Source organism: Taudactylus pleione, unplaced genomic scaffold, assembly GCF_031769625.1.
Source record: "Taudactylus pleione unplaced genomic scaffold, aTauple2 ptg001021l, whole genome shotgun sequence".
Classification (NCBI taxonomy): domain Eukaryota; kingdom Metazoa; phylum Chordata; class Amphibia; order Anura; family Myobatrachidae; genus Taudactylus; species Taudactylus pleione.
Genome location: NW_028285422.1, coordinates 1,103,668 through 1,124,407, shown reverse-complemented (window position 1 = coordinate 1,124,407; position 20,740 = coordinate 1,103,668). Strand labels below are relative to the sequence as shown.

Sequence of the window (20,740 nt, the reverse complement as noted above, 5' to 3'; positions counted from 1 at the left end):
AAAGCAGTTAGTAAGATATGTTTGTTGATGAAAACACACTAATACTTTTCAGAAATGTATAGGGATCATTGGGGTATATGTATTATAGTGGCACGTTAAGTGCCGCTATAACGCTTCCTGCTTCGCCTCTTTACCGAGGCAAAGCAGGAAGCACTACCGGTGAGATGTGTGAACATCTCATCGGCCGGAGAGGGGGAGCGTTAACTCCCCCCTCCGGCGCTACCCGCTACAGACCACATCGCATCAGCCTAGTGCTGATGTGATGTGTGTCAGGCCCGGCCAGCTCCATTGAGCATGCGCGGGATCTCGCAAGTATCGCGAGATCCCTGCACACAGCCTGGAGCCGGCAGCCACCGCAGCAGGGACAGCGCTGTCCCTGCTGTGGGGATAGGCTAGCGCCAGGTTGTAGCTGTCGATAATGACAGCTATTGCCGGCCGAACGGTCATGCGGTATGGCCATTCGTACATGGCCCTGCTGCTCGGCGTTGCTATCTTGTAGATAGCAGCGCCGATAATGACGGGGCGCATAGCGCCCCTGTCATTTACCGCCCAGACCAAAGATCATACATCGGGGAGAAGCGGTATCAGCGCACATAGCGTGCGCTGATACCGCTTCTGGGCTTCATACATCTCCCCCAGTGTGCCTTATAATAACCAATGCAAGGAAATGACACTAATGATCCCATTTGAATGTATATATCTCTGTTTTTTAATATAGCAGCTTCATAATGGGGATAAGGATGAAATGAGGGAGATTGCTAGACTCTTCAGGGAGATTGCTACTATTTCAGGGAGTCTCCCTGACAATGAAGGAGAGTTGGCAAGTATGATAAAAAGGTGTCTCATTATCTTGTCACACAAGAAACATCTCATGATGGGTAAAAGCAAAGAGCTCTCTCAAGACCATGCATACCATTACACACGAGCTCCAAATGGCCACTAATGTGGCGCTTTCGACAAGAACACTTCGTAGGGAAGCCCATGCACTACAGAAACAACAAATGTTTTTATCAGGTCGACAATGCCACCAGTCATGTTTCCAGAGCAACGCTGGATTGGTATAGAGGTATATAGGGGCGCCACATGGTGCATTAAACGTGAAAAACTTTTATTCCAAATAGCTGACACATGGCTCTAAAATCAGAATGCGTACCAACAGAAGCGGTCAAATACCACTGCCAGTATATGTAGTAGAAATAAATTAATAGGCCAGGGTATCACCCGAACGTCTCCGGGATCTCCGTCGGCCACTTGATCAATCTCAGGTAAGGACGCCAAACCACGCCCCAACGCTTTTCGTCATAGACTTCGTCAGGAGGCTGGTTTGGCGTGTAACATAGGCGTGCTCTTATATATCTCTATTCCTTCACAAATGCTGCATAATTAAACAGGAAATTATTGTAAACATTGCAACAGACTGGTAATATGAATCTCAATTACAATAGCGGTACCACACATTGATACATGGATACATAGTTCTCTTTTGCAAAGAAATCTCTTTAAACAAAAATATAAATGATTGTTCCATTAGAACATCTATAATGTAACCTTAAAATATGTTCAATAAATACATGCAACTACACATATAATGATACTAATGGAATGCTGGTAAAAACCAGTACATAATAAGAATTACAACGTAAAAAGATTTTATCAGGTATATAAATAAATTTAGAAAGAACAACCTGTAAAAGTATATAAATAAATTTAGAAAGAACAACCTGTAAAAGTATAAAAATACAAGCAATATATAAAACATGCAATATAAAAACAATCAGTTCTCAATAAATAGAAAAAATTAATGAATGGATATGACACTAAATAAAACATTAAAAACAATTAATCTTTCAAAAAGGGGTAATCTCGTAACCCTCATTTAACCCATTGGGTAATAGAGTGTTCAGAGTAATGATCCAAAAGGATTCTCTCTTTACTAGTAAATTATCTCTATTGCCTCCTCTTTTATCAACAGGAACATGTTCAAATCCCATAAACCTCAGGGTCATAGGGTTGCTGTCATGACATTTTTTAAATTGTCTAGGGACACTATGATTTTCAACACCATGTTTAATATTCCTTAGCAAAAGTTTATAACCAGTGTGTCAGATGTCAGTTTGATGTCAATAAGTGTATAAAAGGTTATTTCCGTCATTGAATAAAAGACACTAAATCTATCTGATAACTGAATTATATGCTGAGAGGTGTCATCAGTACATGTCCATATTTTGTTAAACATCCAGTGACAATATAGTAATATACCCACATCAGTTGTATTCAGCAGCAGAGTGTATACAGTAAAAACATAACATGAAAGGACAATTTACTGCCACTTTCACTCTTACCCCTATATATGTTTGGCTTTCTCTTAACATACTTAATTTAGCAAAATTTATAGAGATGTGCGCAGATTCAGTGTTTTGGTTTTGGCAAAACCACCCACAAATGTTATGGTTTTGGTAAAACTACCCTCAAGTGTTTTGGTACTTGTCTGTGGAATTCTTTAAAATTGAAGAACAGCTAAATCATGTAATTGTCGTGTTTACAGCAGGCCCGAGCCAGGACTCAGTTCTACTCACAGCAAACCCATGCCGGGATTCAGTTCTACTCGGTACCCCAAAAGTGATTCCAGCCAGACTCTATTCGCATTAGGAACCTCAAAGTTCAGGGGTGTTTGGTTTTCAGCAAAACTGAACCGCACATATTTATTGTTCAAATCAATCATAAATGTGAGGTGACATTTGGAGAGTTTTATTACATATGTTTTACCCAATCTTCACCATCTCAGAACTAGTCCAAAATTCTAGTCCTTTTGCATAGTGAAAATGCTACTTTTGACCAAACAGGGAACAACCCAATAAATCCACTTTCTCCAACTCATTTAAATAATTCCTTCCAGCAAAATTAAATCTAATTTCTACACATCAGTTCTAAGTAGGCACACCTGCCCTCATCCAGGAATACTCTAGATCCTCCAAATAAGGAACACCCTAGATCCTCAAAATAATTCCACTGGTATGTGCAAACTTTGCAGACAAGCACATACACATCCACTTGAGGTAGAAAAGCTGCTAACTGCAAAAAAAGAGTACAAGCTCGTTATTTAGTATTGCACAAATGCTCCTATTGTTCCTGCTTGTGCATATGTAGGTCATAGCCCACATTTGTAGTTTCAGAAGTTCTATGTGCAGATGCTTGCGGGCACAAATGTAAATGGGCATGTCACTCAAAGTTAATACATCACTGCAAAGTTATTCATACTGTCATCCCCATCATATATTTGTAGGGTGCCAAAGTACTCTACATCACTAGACAGAGGTTAGAATATAGTATGAAATAAAAATATAGAGTAGAGACATACAATACAAGGTGCAGACATGAGATCAAAGGGTAATAGGACTTTGGTGGCAAGAGCCAACAATCTAGAGGGAGAAGACAATGCTGAGACAAGAGGATAAAAGCAGAATTGGAAATGGAGATTGGGACAGAAGAGTCTTGAAGGTGGAAGTGAAAGGTAGTAATCAGAGAGTTGACAAGGCATAGGTCAAGGGCAGATCTGAAGTGGGCATGAGGGAGACCATATGAAGATAAGGTCTGAGATATGAGGGGTAGGTGTTGGTGAGGATGGGTAGCTTGCAATTCATTGTGGATGGTATACAGAGTCAGTGTAGCTATTGTGAGAGTGCATTAGTGGATGTGTAGTGGTGAGAGTAAAATAATATGGATTGGTGCAGGATGGACAGGAAGGACATAGAGAAGTAGGTTGTACTTGTTGTCATGGTAGATGATGAGAGAATATATAGGGACTTTGGAAGCATCTAAGATGTGAATCGGGACAACAATGTGAGGAATAAGGCAGAGGTGGGGATAAGGATGACATTAAGGCCTCAGGTTTGGCGCACTGAGGAGTATGTGGTGTTACTGATGGTAAGGGTGAATATACACAGCACGGAGGGAAAATCAGTTTTGGACATGTAGAGCTTGGGTGTCCTCAGCATATACTGCATAGAGGTGGTAGTGGAGGCTGAATGAGTGAATTAGTTCACTGGAAGAAGAGATGTAAAATGAGAAAAGTACGGGACAGAACAGAGCCTATTTGCAGCACTACTCTAATAATGGCTAACAGATTGTTCCTCCTAAAATGCTTCTTGTTCAATCATGTCTACAGGGTTCTTAGAAAAGTTTAGTTACACTATATATGACTCTTGAGCTATTGGAGTTTCTTCAGTTAACCTTAGCATAGGCAAATGCAGGGGGGGGGGGTTTCCAGTTGCCTGGAAACCCCCCTCCCCAGCCCACACCGTAACCATAATAGAAATAGTTTATAATAGAATTTTACTAGTGCTCCATGTTCTTCTCAGCAGCACAAATCACCACCTGTGGATTTTTTAACATGTGTCAGCCAGTACCTGTGCACTAACTAGGAGATATGGAAAACAAACACTGTTAGGGGTGCACTGCTATAGACCATCAATAGGATACACTATCCAGTGCATGATCAGACCAATATGTATATATATGTCCAGGGCAGTGCCAGGTTCTACTGCTGCTCGCCAAGACTCCAGGACTTGCTCCAATGCTCTGTAATGGTGCCCACATCTGAAATAAAAACATTCAGCTCAGACAGGATGGTCCTACTGCCGCATTTAATGCCTTATTGTGATCGCTGGTCCTGTATATGCGGGAATTATGACACACAATACACTTTGCATGACACATATTAAACCTGGTTATGCCCTCCTTATGGACTGGCCACACTCGCTGTAAAATCAAGCATTTGGAAACCCCCCTCTAGAAATCCTGTGTTTGCCACTGCTTAGCAATATCTTTCACCTAATACCAAGCACAGAGGAAATTGTGAAATTGAATTTGAGAGATGTATCTATGATTAGTTTGGTTTAGAACACTGCACACTCAGGTTTTGGACAAATAAAGCCATATGCTCTGATCCAGTCCACACAGTGATCAGCATAAGTACATTACATTCTTATACCACAGACTTAGCTATATAAATAAAAGCTGCAGGAAACATACGTTCTATATTTCCTGGCCAGATAATGGAGCCTCTCTGAGCTATAGAGGCTGTGGATTGCTGACAGACTACCTCCATTCTCATAATATCAGATACTCTACAAAGTTGCTCTTATAATTATAATTTCTCAAGAGATAGAAATTGGTAGTTTAGTATATTTGTAAAAGAATTTAAGAAACCATGTCATCATATTATAGTATTATCATAAAATGATGATTTTATAAACAGATGATTGACTGTTAGATTAGGCATCATCCTGATCATTTTTGAATATATATATATATATATGTGTGTGTATATATATATATATACTGTGTATGTATATATATATATATATTTATATATGTATGTGTATAATTTTATATATATATATATGCTTTTATATATATATAGTGTGTGTGTGTGTGTAACCATCTACATAGTGGGATGCTGACACAATCTTTTCACTTGTAGATATTGACGAATGTCGTGCAAACAACGGTGGCTGCGATCAAAATTGCCGTAATTCAGTTGGAAGCTTTGAATGTGGCTGCAAAAAAGGGTATAAACTGCTAATTAATGAACGCGGCTGCCAAGGTAAGTTATTTGTGTACAGCATAATGTCATAGCTAACACCATATTTACCTGACATACAGTACTACTATATAAGTATGTTATTACAAATAACAAGATAGGGCTGCGCTTATCTATAGAAACCAAGTTGTGAAATGGCAGAAAATAAAAATAGCAGTCAGGGTTCCCAAAGATAATTTAATCACATATATATAAAAATATACAACATTAGCACTTTAATATATACTATTAGGAATATCACTGATATTTAACTATAATCCACAATTTAAAAAATTAATCTGTATTGAAGTTTGGGAATTGAATATATCCTTTAGAAAAAATGTCCCATAAGAACACATTTAAAAGAATGACATTAGAATTTTCCTTTAGTAGCAAAACACATAGGGGTAAATTTAGTAAGCTGAGAGTTTGGGAGAGTTTGCAAACTCTGGAGAGTTTGGCCATTTTTTCCCACTCTCAAATTTACTAATGTCAAACTCGGGAGAGAGATCTCCTTTGCTACGGGAAAATACTGGAGAGTTAGCAAACTCTATTCAATTCACCATCGGTAAAACTTGAGAACCTTTTCACTGGTGAAGATAGGATTCTGGAATTTACCAAGCAGAGAGTTTCGAAACTCTCATGAGATGGACAAACTCTCCTGTAAAAACTTGTGAAAAAAATACACCTGCCTGTGATCTGAGAGTTTGGGAGAAACATACACAGATTGCTGTGATCCATGTATGTTTCTGCCTGTAAATATAGAAAATAAATGTAAATATCAGAAAAAATATGACATAGGGTCCCCCCCTAAAGCTTAACCAGCCCCAGGCTTGCCCGCCTGTCCTAGTTTCTAAGATTACTAGGAACAAATGTGTATGGTTCCCCCGTAATTTAGAAACCAACACCAGGCTGTAGGGCCAGTCCTGATTTTAAATATAGGGGGGAAAAAATTGCGTAGGGTCCCCCCTATATTTAAAACCAGCACCAGACCCAAAATGGCCGGGCTGTAATGCCACAGCCCGGAGACCCTTTCACCGGGGCTCCGGGTCCAAAGCATTAGCAGCCCAAGCCGGTCAGGCCAAGACAGGGATCTCAGGGGAGGTGGGGACCCCCCCAAAAAGATTTCATACTCACCTATATCCTGGCGCTGGTCTCCGCAGTAATCCATGGCCTTTGTAAAACAAAAAAACGAACTTACCGCACCACGCATCGGGTATCAGTATGTGTGTTGCGACACATACTGATACCTCCTGAATGCCAGCTGACGGGACTGCATGGGTTTTGCAAGTCCCACCAGCCAATCAGTGGCCGCGCTGACTGTAGAGCAGCCGCTGATTGGCTCCGGCTACTGACAGTTCCCACCAGTGCCAGGATATAGGTGAGTATGAAATCTTTATTGCAGAGCCAGTCAACACGGATTCTACTGGAGAAGGGGACAGAAACATCTGGTATAGGTAAGTATGTGTGAATGGGTAGGTATGTGTATTAAAGTTATACTTTGCGTGGTGTGTGTATTTTGTCTTTATTTTACTATTTATTTTACAGTGGGGGTACAGGTGCTGCCCATCTGCTGGCACTTGTAGTTCCACAAGTGCCAAAGGGCAGGCATGCTGGCACCTGTAGTCCCACTTTAAATTACAATAGTTTACTAATTGCCCCAGGCTTCAGACCAAGCTTGTGGTTAAGGGAGAGGGGGGACCCCTTTTTTGGGGGGTCCCCACCTCCCCTGAGATCCCCGGCTTGGCCTGATCAGCTTGGGCTGTTAATGCTTTGGACCCGGAGCCCCGGTGAAAGGGTCTCCGGGCTGTGGCATTACAGCCTGGCCGTTTTGCATCTGGTGCTGGTTTTAAATATAGGAGGGACCCTACGCAATTTTTCCCCCCCTATATTTAAAATCAGGACTGGTCCTGCAGCCTGGTGTTGGTTTCTAAATTACAGGGGAACCATACACATTTTGTTCCCCGTAATCTTAGAAACCAGGACAGGCTGGCAAGTCTGGGGCTGGTTAAGCTTTAGGGGGGGGGGGGGGGCCCTATGTAATTTTTTTTTAACCACTTTTAACTTTTAACCCTTTTTTCACAGGTACAACACAAGCAGCTTACACATATCTCACTGATATGTGCAGGCTGCTTGCTCGGGAGAGTTTTGCAGAGAGAAGGCATTGCAATTTCGAGCGAGTCATCTTCTGCAAAACTTACTACTTGGGGGAGAAATCTCCTGCAAACCCTGCTACTCGGCAGAGAAATCTCGTTCTGCTTCATCATCGGCCATCTCACTCTCAGCTAAACTCCCTTCTTTGTAAATTTGAGAGTCTCAGGAGCTTCAAATCACCCGAGTTTAGGTGACGCTAATCGAGTTGAAAAAAATGCAAACTCTCCCAGACTTGATTCTTAGTAAATTTACCCCATCGTGTTCATCATTGTGTTAGTAATGCTCCACTTAAGTTTGCATAAATAAGGTAATCCTTGAGAGATGTTTGGTAGAGATCACATATGGTCTATCAATCTCAAAAAATGAAAAAAACCATAGGAGTAATAAATGAATAGCTCATAAAGTGTCACAAATTCTGCCATTTCATAACTTGATGTCTATAAATAAGCGCAGTCCTATCTTGTTATTTGTAATTTGTTTTCTTTTGGGTGTACGCACACCCTTTAATTATGGACTTGCAGCTGATATAATTATTAGGGTATTTTCCTTCTCAAATTTGGTTACATAATTGAATAACTTCAGTGACTTTGAAAAGTTATATTAGCGCCAAAGTAATTTATCTTTTTTATAAATATTTTATTAACACATTGGACACCACACCATCATTCTTCATAGGAAGGTAGCCATGTTGGGAGGAGTATAGGACAAGAAAAAAAATCTAACTCCAGTCATCTGGAACTTGTACATGCTTAGTTCTGCTCTGTACCACAGGCCGTTTTCCAACTTAGGTCCTTATTCAATTTGAGGAGAAATGTCGGAATCAGTGATAATTTATCGTGGATGACATCATTTTCGCCTATTTCAATTATCCCCCTATTCAATTACATTGACTTTTCGCCAGTGCGAAAAGTCAATGTAAAAAAATGGGGATAAATATTCGCCAGCCTTTAGCAGGCGAAAAAAAGTGCAGAATTGGAGTTTTAGGGGTGCAGGCTTAAAAAAAATAGCCTGCAAAAAAAGTATAAACAAAAAATCGGGACACCCCAAAAAAATATAAAAAAATGTTGGGGTGAAAAAAAAAAATAGGGGAACAGTGTTTAAAAATAGCAAAATAGGTTATGGGGTATTCTGTAAGTAATCGGCAGGTGTTTTCTAGAATAGACTATTAGCGGCAGGTGCTTTTTTGCAGAATTTAAAAAAAATTACTTTAAGGACTTCAAAATATGCTAGTACCCATTTTCATGTACCCCATATTTGATGGGACCAATTTTAAAAACGAAAAAAAAAGCTAAGTGCTCTTCTGCATCACTTCTTCAATGTCGGGAAAAAAACACCTGCCGCTGCAAAAACAGGGGTACCCATAGTGATCCCCCATGTCTGGACATCTTTAGGGTGGTACAAGGCACATTTCCCAAAAATTCCCGGGTTTTTTTGTAGATATTGCGAAAAGTAGAAAAACATGGATAATTTTTCACTTGCCTTTAACAGGCTAAAAAAAGTGCAGAATTGGGGTTTAGGGGTGCAGGCTTAAAAAAAATAGCCTGCACCCATGGGAATGGTCCCTAGAAATAAGCTGTGTTAAAAAAAAAATAGGGATACCCCCCAAAAAACATTTAATTTTGGGGTTTGAATTTTTTTTTTCTAAATTAACAGAATGGAGTCCAGAGGGATATGCGGCAGGTGTTTTCTTCATTGCAGGAGTAGCGCCAGGTGCATTTTTGCAGAAGTTTTTAAAATCATTCATGGGACTTAAAAATATGCTTGCACCCATTTTCAAGTACCCCAAATTTGATGGGCATAGTTATTTTTCTTCATTACAGGAGTAGCGGCAGGTGCATTTTTGCTGAATTTTTTTAAATCATTTATGGGACTTAAAAATATGCTTGCACCCATTTTCAAGTACCCCAAATTTGATGGGTATAGTTATTTTTCAAAACAAAAAATACCCAAGCGCTAATGAACATAAAAATAATTAATTTAAACAGTAATAAAAAATAAGAATGTACATATAGAATAAATTGAATACAGCAGCAAAAAACAATATATGCTTGTGAAGGCACAATATATACCTGAAAAACAGGTGGAACCCAAAACTAATAATTGTATTATCTGCGCTAATTGGGATGAAAAGAAGACCTGACTGAAAATAAACACAATGGGCTCTATTTACTACAATCCGCATATTGAATGCGGATTGTAGTGTGATATTACCGAGTGAATTCGCATTGAGAATTCAGGCAATATCACAGGGATTTACTATAAATCCCTTGCAGGGACAGAGCTTGCGATAAAGCTCTGTCCCTGCGGATCCCATCCGCACTGTAGTCGCGGTATTTTTGCAAAAAATACCGCGACTAAGAGCCCGCGCATGCGCCGACCCACCGTCGCTGCTACCCCCCACCGATGCTAAGCCCCGACCCCCGCGATCCCCCCTCCCCCCCGCGACCCCCCCCCCTCCCTTCATTACAGTTACCTGCATCCTCCTGGCCTCCGGTGATCTTCTCCGGGCTTCCCGGTCAGGTGATCTCCCATACTGCACTGGGACCCGATCACCTGATGACCGGGCAGCAGTGCACTGTGGGAGACCAGCTGACCAGAGAGGAACCATCACCGGAGGCCCGATCACCGATCCCTGGATTCAGGTAAGTAAAAAAAAAATGTTTCCATTTTTTTTTTCTTTTTTTTACAGCAATCAGCTTGCGGTCTGTTTAGACCACATAGCTGATTACTGGTACCGGCTCCCGCCTCTGCTCTCCCCGTTAGAGCAGAGTGGGAGCCCGGTAACCGGGGGAGACCCTGGATAACGCCACCTCCAGGTGGCGTTATTATCACAGGGCTTCCCCCCGTATTTTTTTACAATTTATTTTTAGTAACTCTGGTCAGATCACATTTCCCATTACAATTATGGGAAATGCGATCTGCTTTACTAAAAATAAGTGATACTTAGGGGTTGGAGTAGAATTTTACAAATTCTACTCCAATTGCCCTGTAATAACTACATGTGAAACTAAAATAATGTGAAAAGGGTGTGAAAATACCCTTTTTCACTTTATTTTAGTAAAAATAATGTTAATAAATAGAGCCCATTATAATTTATCAAAATATAAAAGGAAATTTAATATCCTGAAACAACAATATGACCGATCATAGAATATCACATATAAAACAATATTATTATTAACTACAGAAAATTAATATAAGCTAAATAAATCAATAATACACTACAATGTATAATAAAACCTAAAGGAGGTGGATCCTAAAAAACCTGTCCCAGTGGAAACTGGGCACATCAGGAGATCTACAAGATCGTGCACACCTAACTATTGTGGAGCCCTGGAGACATAGACATTGTACTACACAGCTGACACATTGTTGCAGTTAAGGTTGAGGCTGGGCACAACACGTGAGTTACAGGACTGTACTTATCTGACAGAAAGTTGATGCCTGGTATCTCCGTTTGGAGAAGTGCCTCCCTTTGTCTCCCCCTGTCCATATATTGTGTGCACAGCGTATGATTATACCTCAAAGCCAGCATTGCTATTACGGATGTCCACAGAACTCCACAGAACCTTGATTGAGTTCTATTGAACTAGCTACAGGACTTCAAATATATTGCATCAAGTGATGTAAAATGACATTCTTCGAGTATCACACAATACAATCCTTATACTGGTAATACCAGGTTTTTTAGGATCCACCTCCTTTAGGTTTTATAATACATTGTAGTGTATTATTGATTTATTTAGCTTATATTAATTTTCTGTAGTTAATAATATTATTGTTTTGTATGTGATATTCTATGACCGGTCATATTGTTGTTTCAGGATATTAAATTTCCTTTTATATTTTGATAAATTATATTGTGTTTTATTTTCAGTCAGATCTTCTATTCATCCCAATTAGCGCAGATAATACAATTAATAGTTATTTTTCCCCAAAAAAAACTTCTAAATGCTCTTCTGCATCACCTTCTTCAAAGCCGCATTTATGCACCTAACGTGGCTATTTAAAAACCAGACTTTCTTCTGCAGGCAAAAATGGGAGTACCCATATTGATCCTCCAGGTTTGGACATCTTTAGGGGGTCCTACAATTATTTCCCAAAAATTCCCAGATTTTTTCACCGATCAAAGTTTTGCCTGTTCCCAATTACGCCTACTTTGGAATTGAATACAGGGAATAGCGGGCACGTGCGTGACACTTTTCCGCCTGGAAAACAGGCGAAGGAGGCATAAAGTCCAGCAGGCGAAAAATCTGGACTTTTCGCGTCAAATTAAATACAGACCTTAATATCTTTTGCCTGCAATGAGCTCCCACTGCTCCCAATACAGACAAGTTAGACCTACGACACCACAGAACTCATTATGAAATTGTCAAGTACATGGACCTGAAAGTGACAAAAATTAAGGTCTATGCTCCTCAGAGTACAGATGGCAAGCCATTTGCTGTCTTTTAGGAAGAATGTGAAAAAAGTGCAAAAGCAGCGTTAAGAAATGGGAAGCAGCTGTACAAGCAATGACAATAAACGTTTACTAAGCATGCCCAGTGGTTATGTAGTCCATTATTTCTCTGATATTACCCATTGTTGTTGTTTATTTTAAGTATTCCTGGCAAAAAAAATCATGGTAATGAAAATATTCTGCACAAGCATTTAGTTATCATATCTTTTTTTTATTCTTTATTTAGGAAGCTCATAGAAGAGTAACATAGAAAAACACAAATATAGTAAATAGTGTATTTACTATTTATTTTCAATAAAATAAGTAGCAATAAGCATGTGGGAGGGAGGGGGTCAGTAGAGGGGGTGGGAGGGTATTGGGGGAATGGGAACAGGTCTATCAAGAGAAACAAAATATCATAGTAAATGCCAAATGCTGGGCAAGAAGTATTATAAGGTAGAAAGAAAAACGTGCCATTTGGAGAACAGGAGAGAAGAATATTCAGTCAATTAGGGAGGTTTGCATAGAGAAGTCGGATTGGGGGAGAAGACTCAACCATCGCGCATGAATCACATATGGGTAGTGAGCGCAGGGAGCAGAGGCAGTGAAGTGCCATCGTATTAGAGCCACAGAGCCCAAACTTGAGAAAACATAGGGCCTCTATCATGAAGATAGTAGGTAATATTTTCCATTTCCGCTATATGTCAGATTTGTGATTTTAGGGCAGAGAGGGTCGGTGGAAGAGGGTTTTTCCAGTTACAGGCAATCAAACTTCTAGCAGCAACTAAAATGTGGGACAACAATTTAACAGAGCGGTTGCTGAGATCAGGAGGGGTGTAACTTAAAAGGAAGGTCCATGGGTCTTTTGGAATCAGGTCTACAGAGACAGTGTCCAGAAGAGCATGAACCGAGGTCCAAAAAGGCTCAAGAGCCGGGCAGGTCCACCAGATATGGGTTATGGTACCTCGGAGGCCACAGTTTCTCCAGCAGAGAGGTGAAGCAGAAGGGAACATATGGGAGAGCCATACTGGGGTATAGTACCAATGGTAATACTATTTGTAAGAAGTTTCTTTAAGGCTGGTAGAGATAGAGGTTTTAGCAATTGCCAGTCTCATGTCGTCCCAAGCCTCTTCGTCAGGTGGAGGGCCAAGATCTATCTCCCACGAGGATTCATGGGGATTATTAGTAGGCAGAGCAGCATCAATGAGGATGCCGTATATTTGAGAGATCATCTCTTTGGACATAGGGCAATATTTACAGAGTCGCTCAAAAGGAGTGAGGTAACAGGGAAGTGGGGTCTGTGGTAGGGAGCCTAAAAAATGTTGTATTTGGAAATATTCAAATCGATTTAGAGATTGAGTTGGACATTGCAGTTGTAGATCTGAGAGAGAGAGCCAGAGCCCTTGTGAACAAAAATCAGCAGGAAATTTGAGGGACGCTGTTATCCACAACTTCATGCTGGCCGCATGTAAACCTGGGGGGAAATTGGGGTTATACCATATGGGGGTAAAAGGAGATATAGGAGTGGTAATATCAAATTTAAGTGAGTATAAGACCCATATGTGTAGGAGGAATTTAAGTGTTGGAGGAAGGTTAGAGGGAGGAGGACAGTGTTTCTTTTGTAGGCCCCATAGGGAAGATAGGTCTGGGGAATTGATATAGCTAGATTCAATATCAAGCCAGGAGGACGTTCCGTGGAGGAAGTAGGAGGACACTATTTGGGAAAAGTGTGAGGCTAGATAGTAGAGCTTAAAATCCGGGAGACCTCTACCCCCTTTGGAAATAGTTTTTAAAGGATGGACGAAGATAGCTGAAGGGGTTTACCATTCCAAATAAAATGGCTGACAGATTTCTGAAGGTTTTGAAGGAGGGTAAGGGGAACAGCCACTGGGAGAGTTTGGAAAAGGTAGACCCATTTGGGGAGAATATTCATTTTCACTGCAATGATCCTGCCCAGCCATGAGAGTATAAGCCATTTCCAGGAAGTCAGATCCGCTTGTAATTTCGTAAAAAGTTGAGGAAAATTTCCCTGACCCCAAGGTATGTAATTTTTCTATGTTGCCACTTAAAACTGTAGGAGGATTTAAGGGCCTCAAAATCCTGGTGGGGGATATGGAGGTGCATGGCCTCAGATTTTGAAAAATTTATTTTATATCCGGAGAGGACACCATAACAGTGTAATAATTTGTAAAGGTTGGGTAAAGATATCTGGGGTTGAGTGAGGGTAAGTAGAATGTTGTCGGCAAAGAGAGCGGTTTTGGAAGATGAATTCCCAACCTGCACTCCATGAATGTTAGGGTTTAGTCGGACGAGGGAGGCCAGGGGTTCTATCACTAGGGCGAAGATCAAAGGGGACAGAGGGCAGCCCTGGCTGGTGCCATTTGAGATAAGGAAATGGTTGGAGGGGATTCTGTTGATGGAAACAGTAGCAGAGGGAGTGGAATAGAGGGCCATGACACCAGTCCGCGCTTACGATGTGCTTTGCGACTGAGCGCTCGTTTTGCGTATTCTCGGTCACTTTGGGTGCGACCGATCGCTCCCGAGCGACCGCCTCTGAATGAGGTCCTGTGTCCTACTTACATGAAATGACTGAATGTGGACATTCAAAAGTTTGCTGTGATTGGCAGTTTAGACTCCTTGGACTGGCGGAGAGGGGTAGATAGATATTTGGTTCTTCTGAAAACGGAGTAGTATCATCCATAAAAACAGCTGGATTTTAGTTATTCCTTTCTTCAGCTGCTTTTATTATAGTGTTCACACCACACACACCACTGTAGTAGAGCATTATGGCCCTAACCTGCACCACATTCCACTTGTGCAAATTAAATGTATTCTACAAATAATTCCCAAAGATCTTGGATTTGTTTATACTAATGGCATATGTGCTCGATACTACCATCCCCCCAAATCCCCTACTGCTCTAGGCTGGCCTTCCCCAAATCCAGACCTGATTCAAATACGTTTGGGTTTTTTTCAGGCTCCATTTGTCATTCTGCATTTATTTCCCTGTGGTGTGGGGTATAGTTAGGCATCAAATGTGACAAAATCTCTTATGTTTATTTTGTCATCCGCAGACATTGATGAGTGCTCCTTTGATAGAACATGTGATCACATCTGTGTCAACACCCCTGGGGGCTTCCAGTGTTTATGTCATAAGGGCTATGCTCTGTATGGCCTCACACACTGTGGAGGTAAATTTCCTGTTGTGCTTCCTAATTATTTATGCTTAGTTTGCATTCCAAGCTTTCACCCATATGTGACTAACTTTTCACTTTTTATGTTTCTAGCAGGAGTGAATTTCTGGTAGGAATGGCACATCTTATATATGACATGACTTGATCAGATTTTAGTTTGTAAATAAGTGTAAAGGTGCCTACACACATGGCAATATTTTACCCGATCTAGCCGATTCCAATGCATCGGAACGACAGATCGTGTAAAATATGCCCAAATCGTGAGTCCCCACTCATGATCACGATACGATGCGCGTCCCCACAGGTTGCACATCGCATCTTCAGATCTGCCGTGCTGTAGGGCAGATCTGACAATCTCTAGTCAGGATGCACTGGAAAGTTTAGGAGGCACGATAGATCGTGTGTCACATTGGCAGCTTTTCCAGACCAAATCGTGCCCACGACTGCCGGGGAGCTCCCGGGGAGAGTTCAGGGGGAAATCGTACACACCTTGGGATTGTGAGCACATCGCTATGTGTGTAGGCACCTTTATGGTGCGTACACACGGGACGATTTTTTAAACGATTTGTCATTAATGACGTCGTTAACGACAAATTGTTCACAAAATCGTTCGGTTTCTGAGGTATAACAATGAACGAAAACTACAAATGCGCGCTCCCGTTTGTAGTTTGTAGTTTTCGTTCATCGTCCGAACTTCCTGTCCAACCTGACGATATTGTCAGTTTGGACATATCGTTCTTGATTTTGTTCATTGTTTTGTGCTCTGTGACGTTAATGACACTGAGCACAAACTGCTGGGGACACACGGGACAATGTTCGTTCAGGGAGCATCGTTCCCTGTGTACGCACCTTTATGCTGTTGACGTTGCACAACATTTACACCCCCTGAAAAATCACTCCAGTTCTTTTTCAAGCTTGTACACAACAATTAATAAATACAATCAGCGATATCAACAAATGCTGGAGTATTGAAACTATTTTAGCAACAAACTTATTCTCATGGCTAGCCTTGCAACATTTACATGGAACACTTGATTACTGTTTCCATTTTCTAAGCTGATTTATTTTTATTGTTAAACACCAGGCTTGTGTATTTCATCTATTCACAGTGGGATTGATTATCTACATTGATACTGGCTGCTGGAGCAAAAATTGAGCTATTTGTGTATATATACATACAAACAATTTCAGAACCATTTTTTCAACACTGCTGCTGCGACCATTTTATCTTATTTTATTTAACTTTTTATTGTTATATCATATGTAGATTTACATGTAGATTATGGCCCTCATTCAGAGCCACTCGCAAACAGCAGTACGCTCGTTGCGTTCCGATGTTGAATAACCGCGCATGCGTCGGTGTAACACTGCGCATGTGCGTACGGCAGATTGCGAGCTTTTTTGGTCTCGTTCGTCAAATAGCGTACAGGAAGTGACCTGTCAAATGTGATTGACAGAACAGGGCGTTTTTGGGTGTTGACGGGGGTGGAGATGGAAAAACGCAGGCGTGGCGAGGCGTTTTTGGGGCGTACATACATTAGCAAATGCGAGCGTAAAATGTGTTCGGCCCAACTCATACGTCACTGGATGATCCTCTTTCCCTTCAAAATGCTCGCACAGCTTAGGGTCTGGATTACTCGACCACATTGGCGATGGCCTTCTCCTCCGTCCCGGGACTCCTCGATGTTGTTGCGATTAATCGCGGGAGGGCTGAAAAGCAATTAGTGTTGGATTGAAAACCGGCTTGGTATGTGTTTGGAAATCAGTTTTTTGGGATAGCACAAAACCGTACGCAGGTGGAAATCAGAGCTGCTAATGTCAGGATGACACAATCAATTTGCGTACATTTGTGAGGGTTTATTTTGCCCTCAATTTGGTGGTTAGGGCCTATTGTAACAATAATGTCATCATGTTTTAATTTTCGCACCATTTTATTTTTGCCTCTTGAATTTGCCTCGTTATATGATTTTTTAAACGTTCCTTAAAGAGCCCATTTTTTTTTTTTTTTTTTTTTTTTTTTTTCCCCAGTTTTTGCCTTTTGGTCCAGGATTCAGTTTAACCCATTTGTACAATAATTTCACGATCCAATGTCAGATTTTTTGTTTCAATTTATTGCTCAAACAAAATTAAAAAGAATAAAAAATTTGGGATCATCTTTTTTTGCCAAAGATATGTCCCAAAATCAAACAAATTGGCCCAACATAACTGTTTACATAAACATACAAAAAAAATGTAAAAACATTTCACAAGAAAGGAGAGGGAAGTTTTGACCAGAAAGGAATATGAGCCAAGCACAGAAGGATTGTGGGAAAAGTCACCATTGCTGTCATCGTTTTTTCACCCGTTTGGATGGGGGAGGGAGGGCGCCAGACCGGGTCCGGGATGTCATCGGGCTGGCCTGTCCAGAGGCAGATGTTGTGGCCTCTGGACTAGGCACAGGGCTAGGCACATTTGGAGGATTGGCTGATGTTGTGCCAGAGGTGGAGGATCCTGATGTTCCGGCAGGAAGGGAGGTCGGCTCCACCATGTGCTGGCGAACGAGCTGCTCCAGGGCATTGGCGATGCGGATGTTGGCCCTGGTATTTTCCGCCAGGGCCTGACCAGTGGTCACGTTGGCCGCAGCATTTTGCTCCAGGGCCTCAGCCACCCGTAGCAGACTGGCGTCCATCCTCTGCAGAATCTCCGTATGGAAATCCGATTTGAAATTGAGTTCTGTGAGGAGGGACACTGCCTGCGAGGGGGATTGCCCTGGACTGGCTTCTGCAGGGTCCTCAGCCGGATGTACTGGTTCCTCCCCTGCCGAGCCAGCAGAAATTCGGCGGCCAAGGCTCCCCTCTGGAACAGACTCATCCGCCTGTGTCTCTGTTAGGAAAAAAGAGAAAAGCCTCACATTAGAATCTACATATTGGCACAATAACATTTCATAGTTGATAACATCCAAAGATTTACCTGGGACAACATGAGGAGCCGCAAAGTCTGGCATGTCCGTATCCATGTTGGACACGCCAAACACCTCCACAGGCTGCACACACCCCTGTGCCAGCTCTTCTAAATCGGTCAACTCCAATGACACAGGGGTGGGACCCCCACCTGTCCCCCTTGCATGCCTAGCCCTGTCCGCGAGTTTTTGCTTTAGGCGATATTTGAAGTCGCCCCATCTGTGGGAAAAAATGGAAGCCATTATCCTTTTGTTTCAAATGGTGTTTGTTTTTAGGGGGGGCAAGTGTTTACTTACCGCCGTTTGACATCCCGGGCTAGACGGACATAATCACCCACCCTATTGACAGCAATGGCTACCTCTTCCCACATTCTCCCCTTCTGGCTTAGACTCATATTCCTGTCTGCCTGTGGCAGGATGTCCACACACTTCTGTATCAAAACCTCCATCTCCTTTCTTGTGAAATGTGGCTGCCTTTTTTTTTGGCAGCTTTGGCCGGAATACTGGGCCCGGCAGCCTCTTCCATGTCATCCTCCTCACCTATTTGTGTAAATATTCAGATTTCTCAAAATCACAACTTGCCCAATCTTATGTTTCAAATAAATCATTGATACAAAATGCATGAAAGACTTACCGCCTGACTCTTGGGCATTGTTTCCCTGGTCTGTCGCCATGTCTGAGGTCCAATCCAGAAATACCCCAGAATTTTAATGTGTTTTCGTGACGTATTTATACATGCGTCCTTATTTTGCGGCCGCATCATTGATTGTGCGTTCCTATGATCCCTCCTTAATTTGTGCGGGAAACGAAACACTATTTATGGCTTGGTGTGTCTCGAGTCGAGGTGGCGTTTTTGGATTGTTGGAGGATACCTTGGCTGGAGTTTATTGTTTGCGTATAAAGGAGTTGGCGGTTGGAGATTATTTTGTTTGGTAGATTTGCGTTTTTATTTTCCGTTCTCTTTTTTGTTTTTTATTTTTTTTACCTCGTTTCTTGATTTGGTAAGTTTTGTGAAGTCTAACTTTTGATCAATTGTTGTTTCATTGTGTTTCTTCATTTTTGTAAATTTTGGATCAATAATTTCATATATTTTAGCTTTTGATTAATTTCGGACCCAAAGACCTTTTGATTTGGACTCATATATTTGCTCTTGGTAAGTCCACTTTTTATCTTGTATTTGTGAACTAATTAGCGCATTTTTCACAGTTTGTATAGTGACTTGTATTTGCGAACTAATTAGCACATTTTTACTACTTACTATTGTGACTTGTATTTGCGAACTAATTAGCGCATTTTTACTACTTACTATTGTGACTTGTATTTGCGAACTAATTAGCGCATTTTTACTACTTACTATTGTGACTTGTATTTGCGAACTAATTAGCGCATTTTTACTACTTACTATTGTGACTTGTATTTGCGAACTAATTAGCGCATTTTTACTACTTACTATTGTGACTTGTATTTGCGAACTAATTAGCGCATTTTTACTACTTACTATTGACTATTGTGACTTGTATTTGCGAACTAATTAGCGCATTTTTACTACTTACTATTGTGACTTGTATTTGCGAACTAATTAGCGCATTTTTACTACTTACTATTGTGACTTGTATTTGTGAACTAATTAGCGCATTTTACTACTTACTATTGTGACTTGTATTTGCGAACTAATTAGCGCATTTTTACTACTTACTATTGTGACTTGTATTTGCGAACTAATTAGCGCATTTTTAAATGCTTATTAATAATTTTTTTTTTTTTTGAGGTTGCCCTTTCGCTTTTTGGGCAAACATTTCAACCCATTTTGATGTACTGTGTGCAATGTCATTTTGCTCTTTTGCCAAATGTGTGTTTCGCATATTTTAAGTTTGGTCTATCACAAAATTTAGAAACAAAAATGCACAGAGTGAAATTTTTCAAATAATTTTTGTGATTAATTTCAGTTTGGACGTATCATGACAATACCCCGGCATGTAAGCAGCAATGGATGGTATCATCAAGCTAAGTTGTTTTGAATTTTCTTTTGGGGTGGGTCCAAAGCCTTACATTACAATCTTGCCATTTCAGGTTGATCTAGGGCGGATTGTTCTGGCCATGCTCCCGGAAGCCGACCAACCTCAATCTCGTCCCAGGCGTAGGCATCGTAGGCGTGCAAGGCCCCAGATATTTCGAACACGTGTCACCCTTTTTGGAATGCCCGATGATGAGGTTTTAAGATGCTACCGTCTTCCTCCCAAAATCATCATAGACACTCTCTCATTAATAGAGAGTGATCTGGAGCAGCAAATTGACAGTCCTACAGCAATACCACCACTTACGCAATTTATGGCGGTGTTACATTTCTGTGCCTCAGGATCGTTTCAAACAACGGTGGGAATAGTGGCAGGCATCTCACAATCCTCCTTTTCCCGGATCCTGAGGGCAGTGATGGA

At 41.1% G+C, this 20,740-nt stretch overlaps 1 protein-coding gene across 4 annotated transcripts in view; it reads left to right on the top strand.

The window, feature by feature from the left end:
* The window catches only part of SCUBE3 (signal peptide, CUB domain and EGF like domain containing 3), a 248,586-nt gene that overhangs the window by 161,154 nt on the left and 66,692 nt on the right, over positions 1-20,740 (top strand). For all 4 annotated transcript variants that reach the window (XM_088461160.1, XM_088461161.1, XM_088461162.1 and 1 more), the window contains 2 exons: positions 5,483-5,605; positions 15,248-15,364. In XM_088461160.1, coding sequence (XP_088317286.1) covers positions 5,483-5,605; positions 15,248-15,364 — 240 coding nt within the window. The remainder of the gene's footprint in view (positions 1-5,482; positions 5,606-15,247; positions 15,365-20,740) is intronic.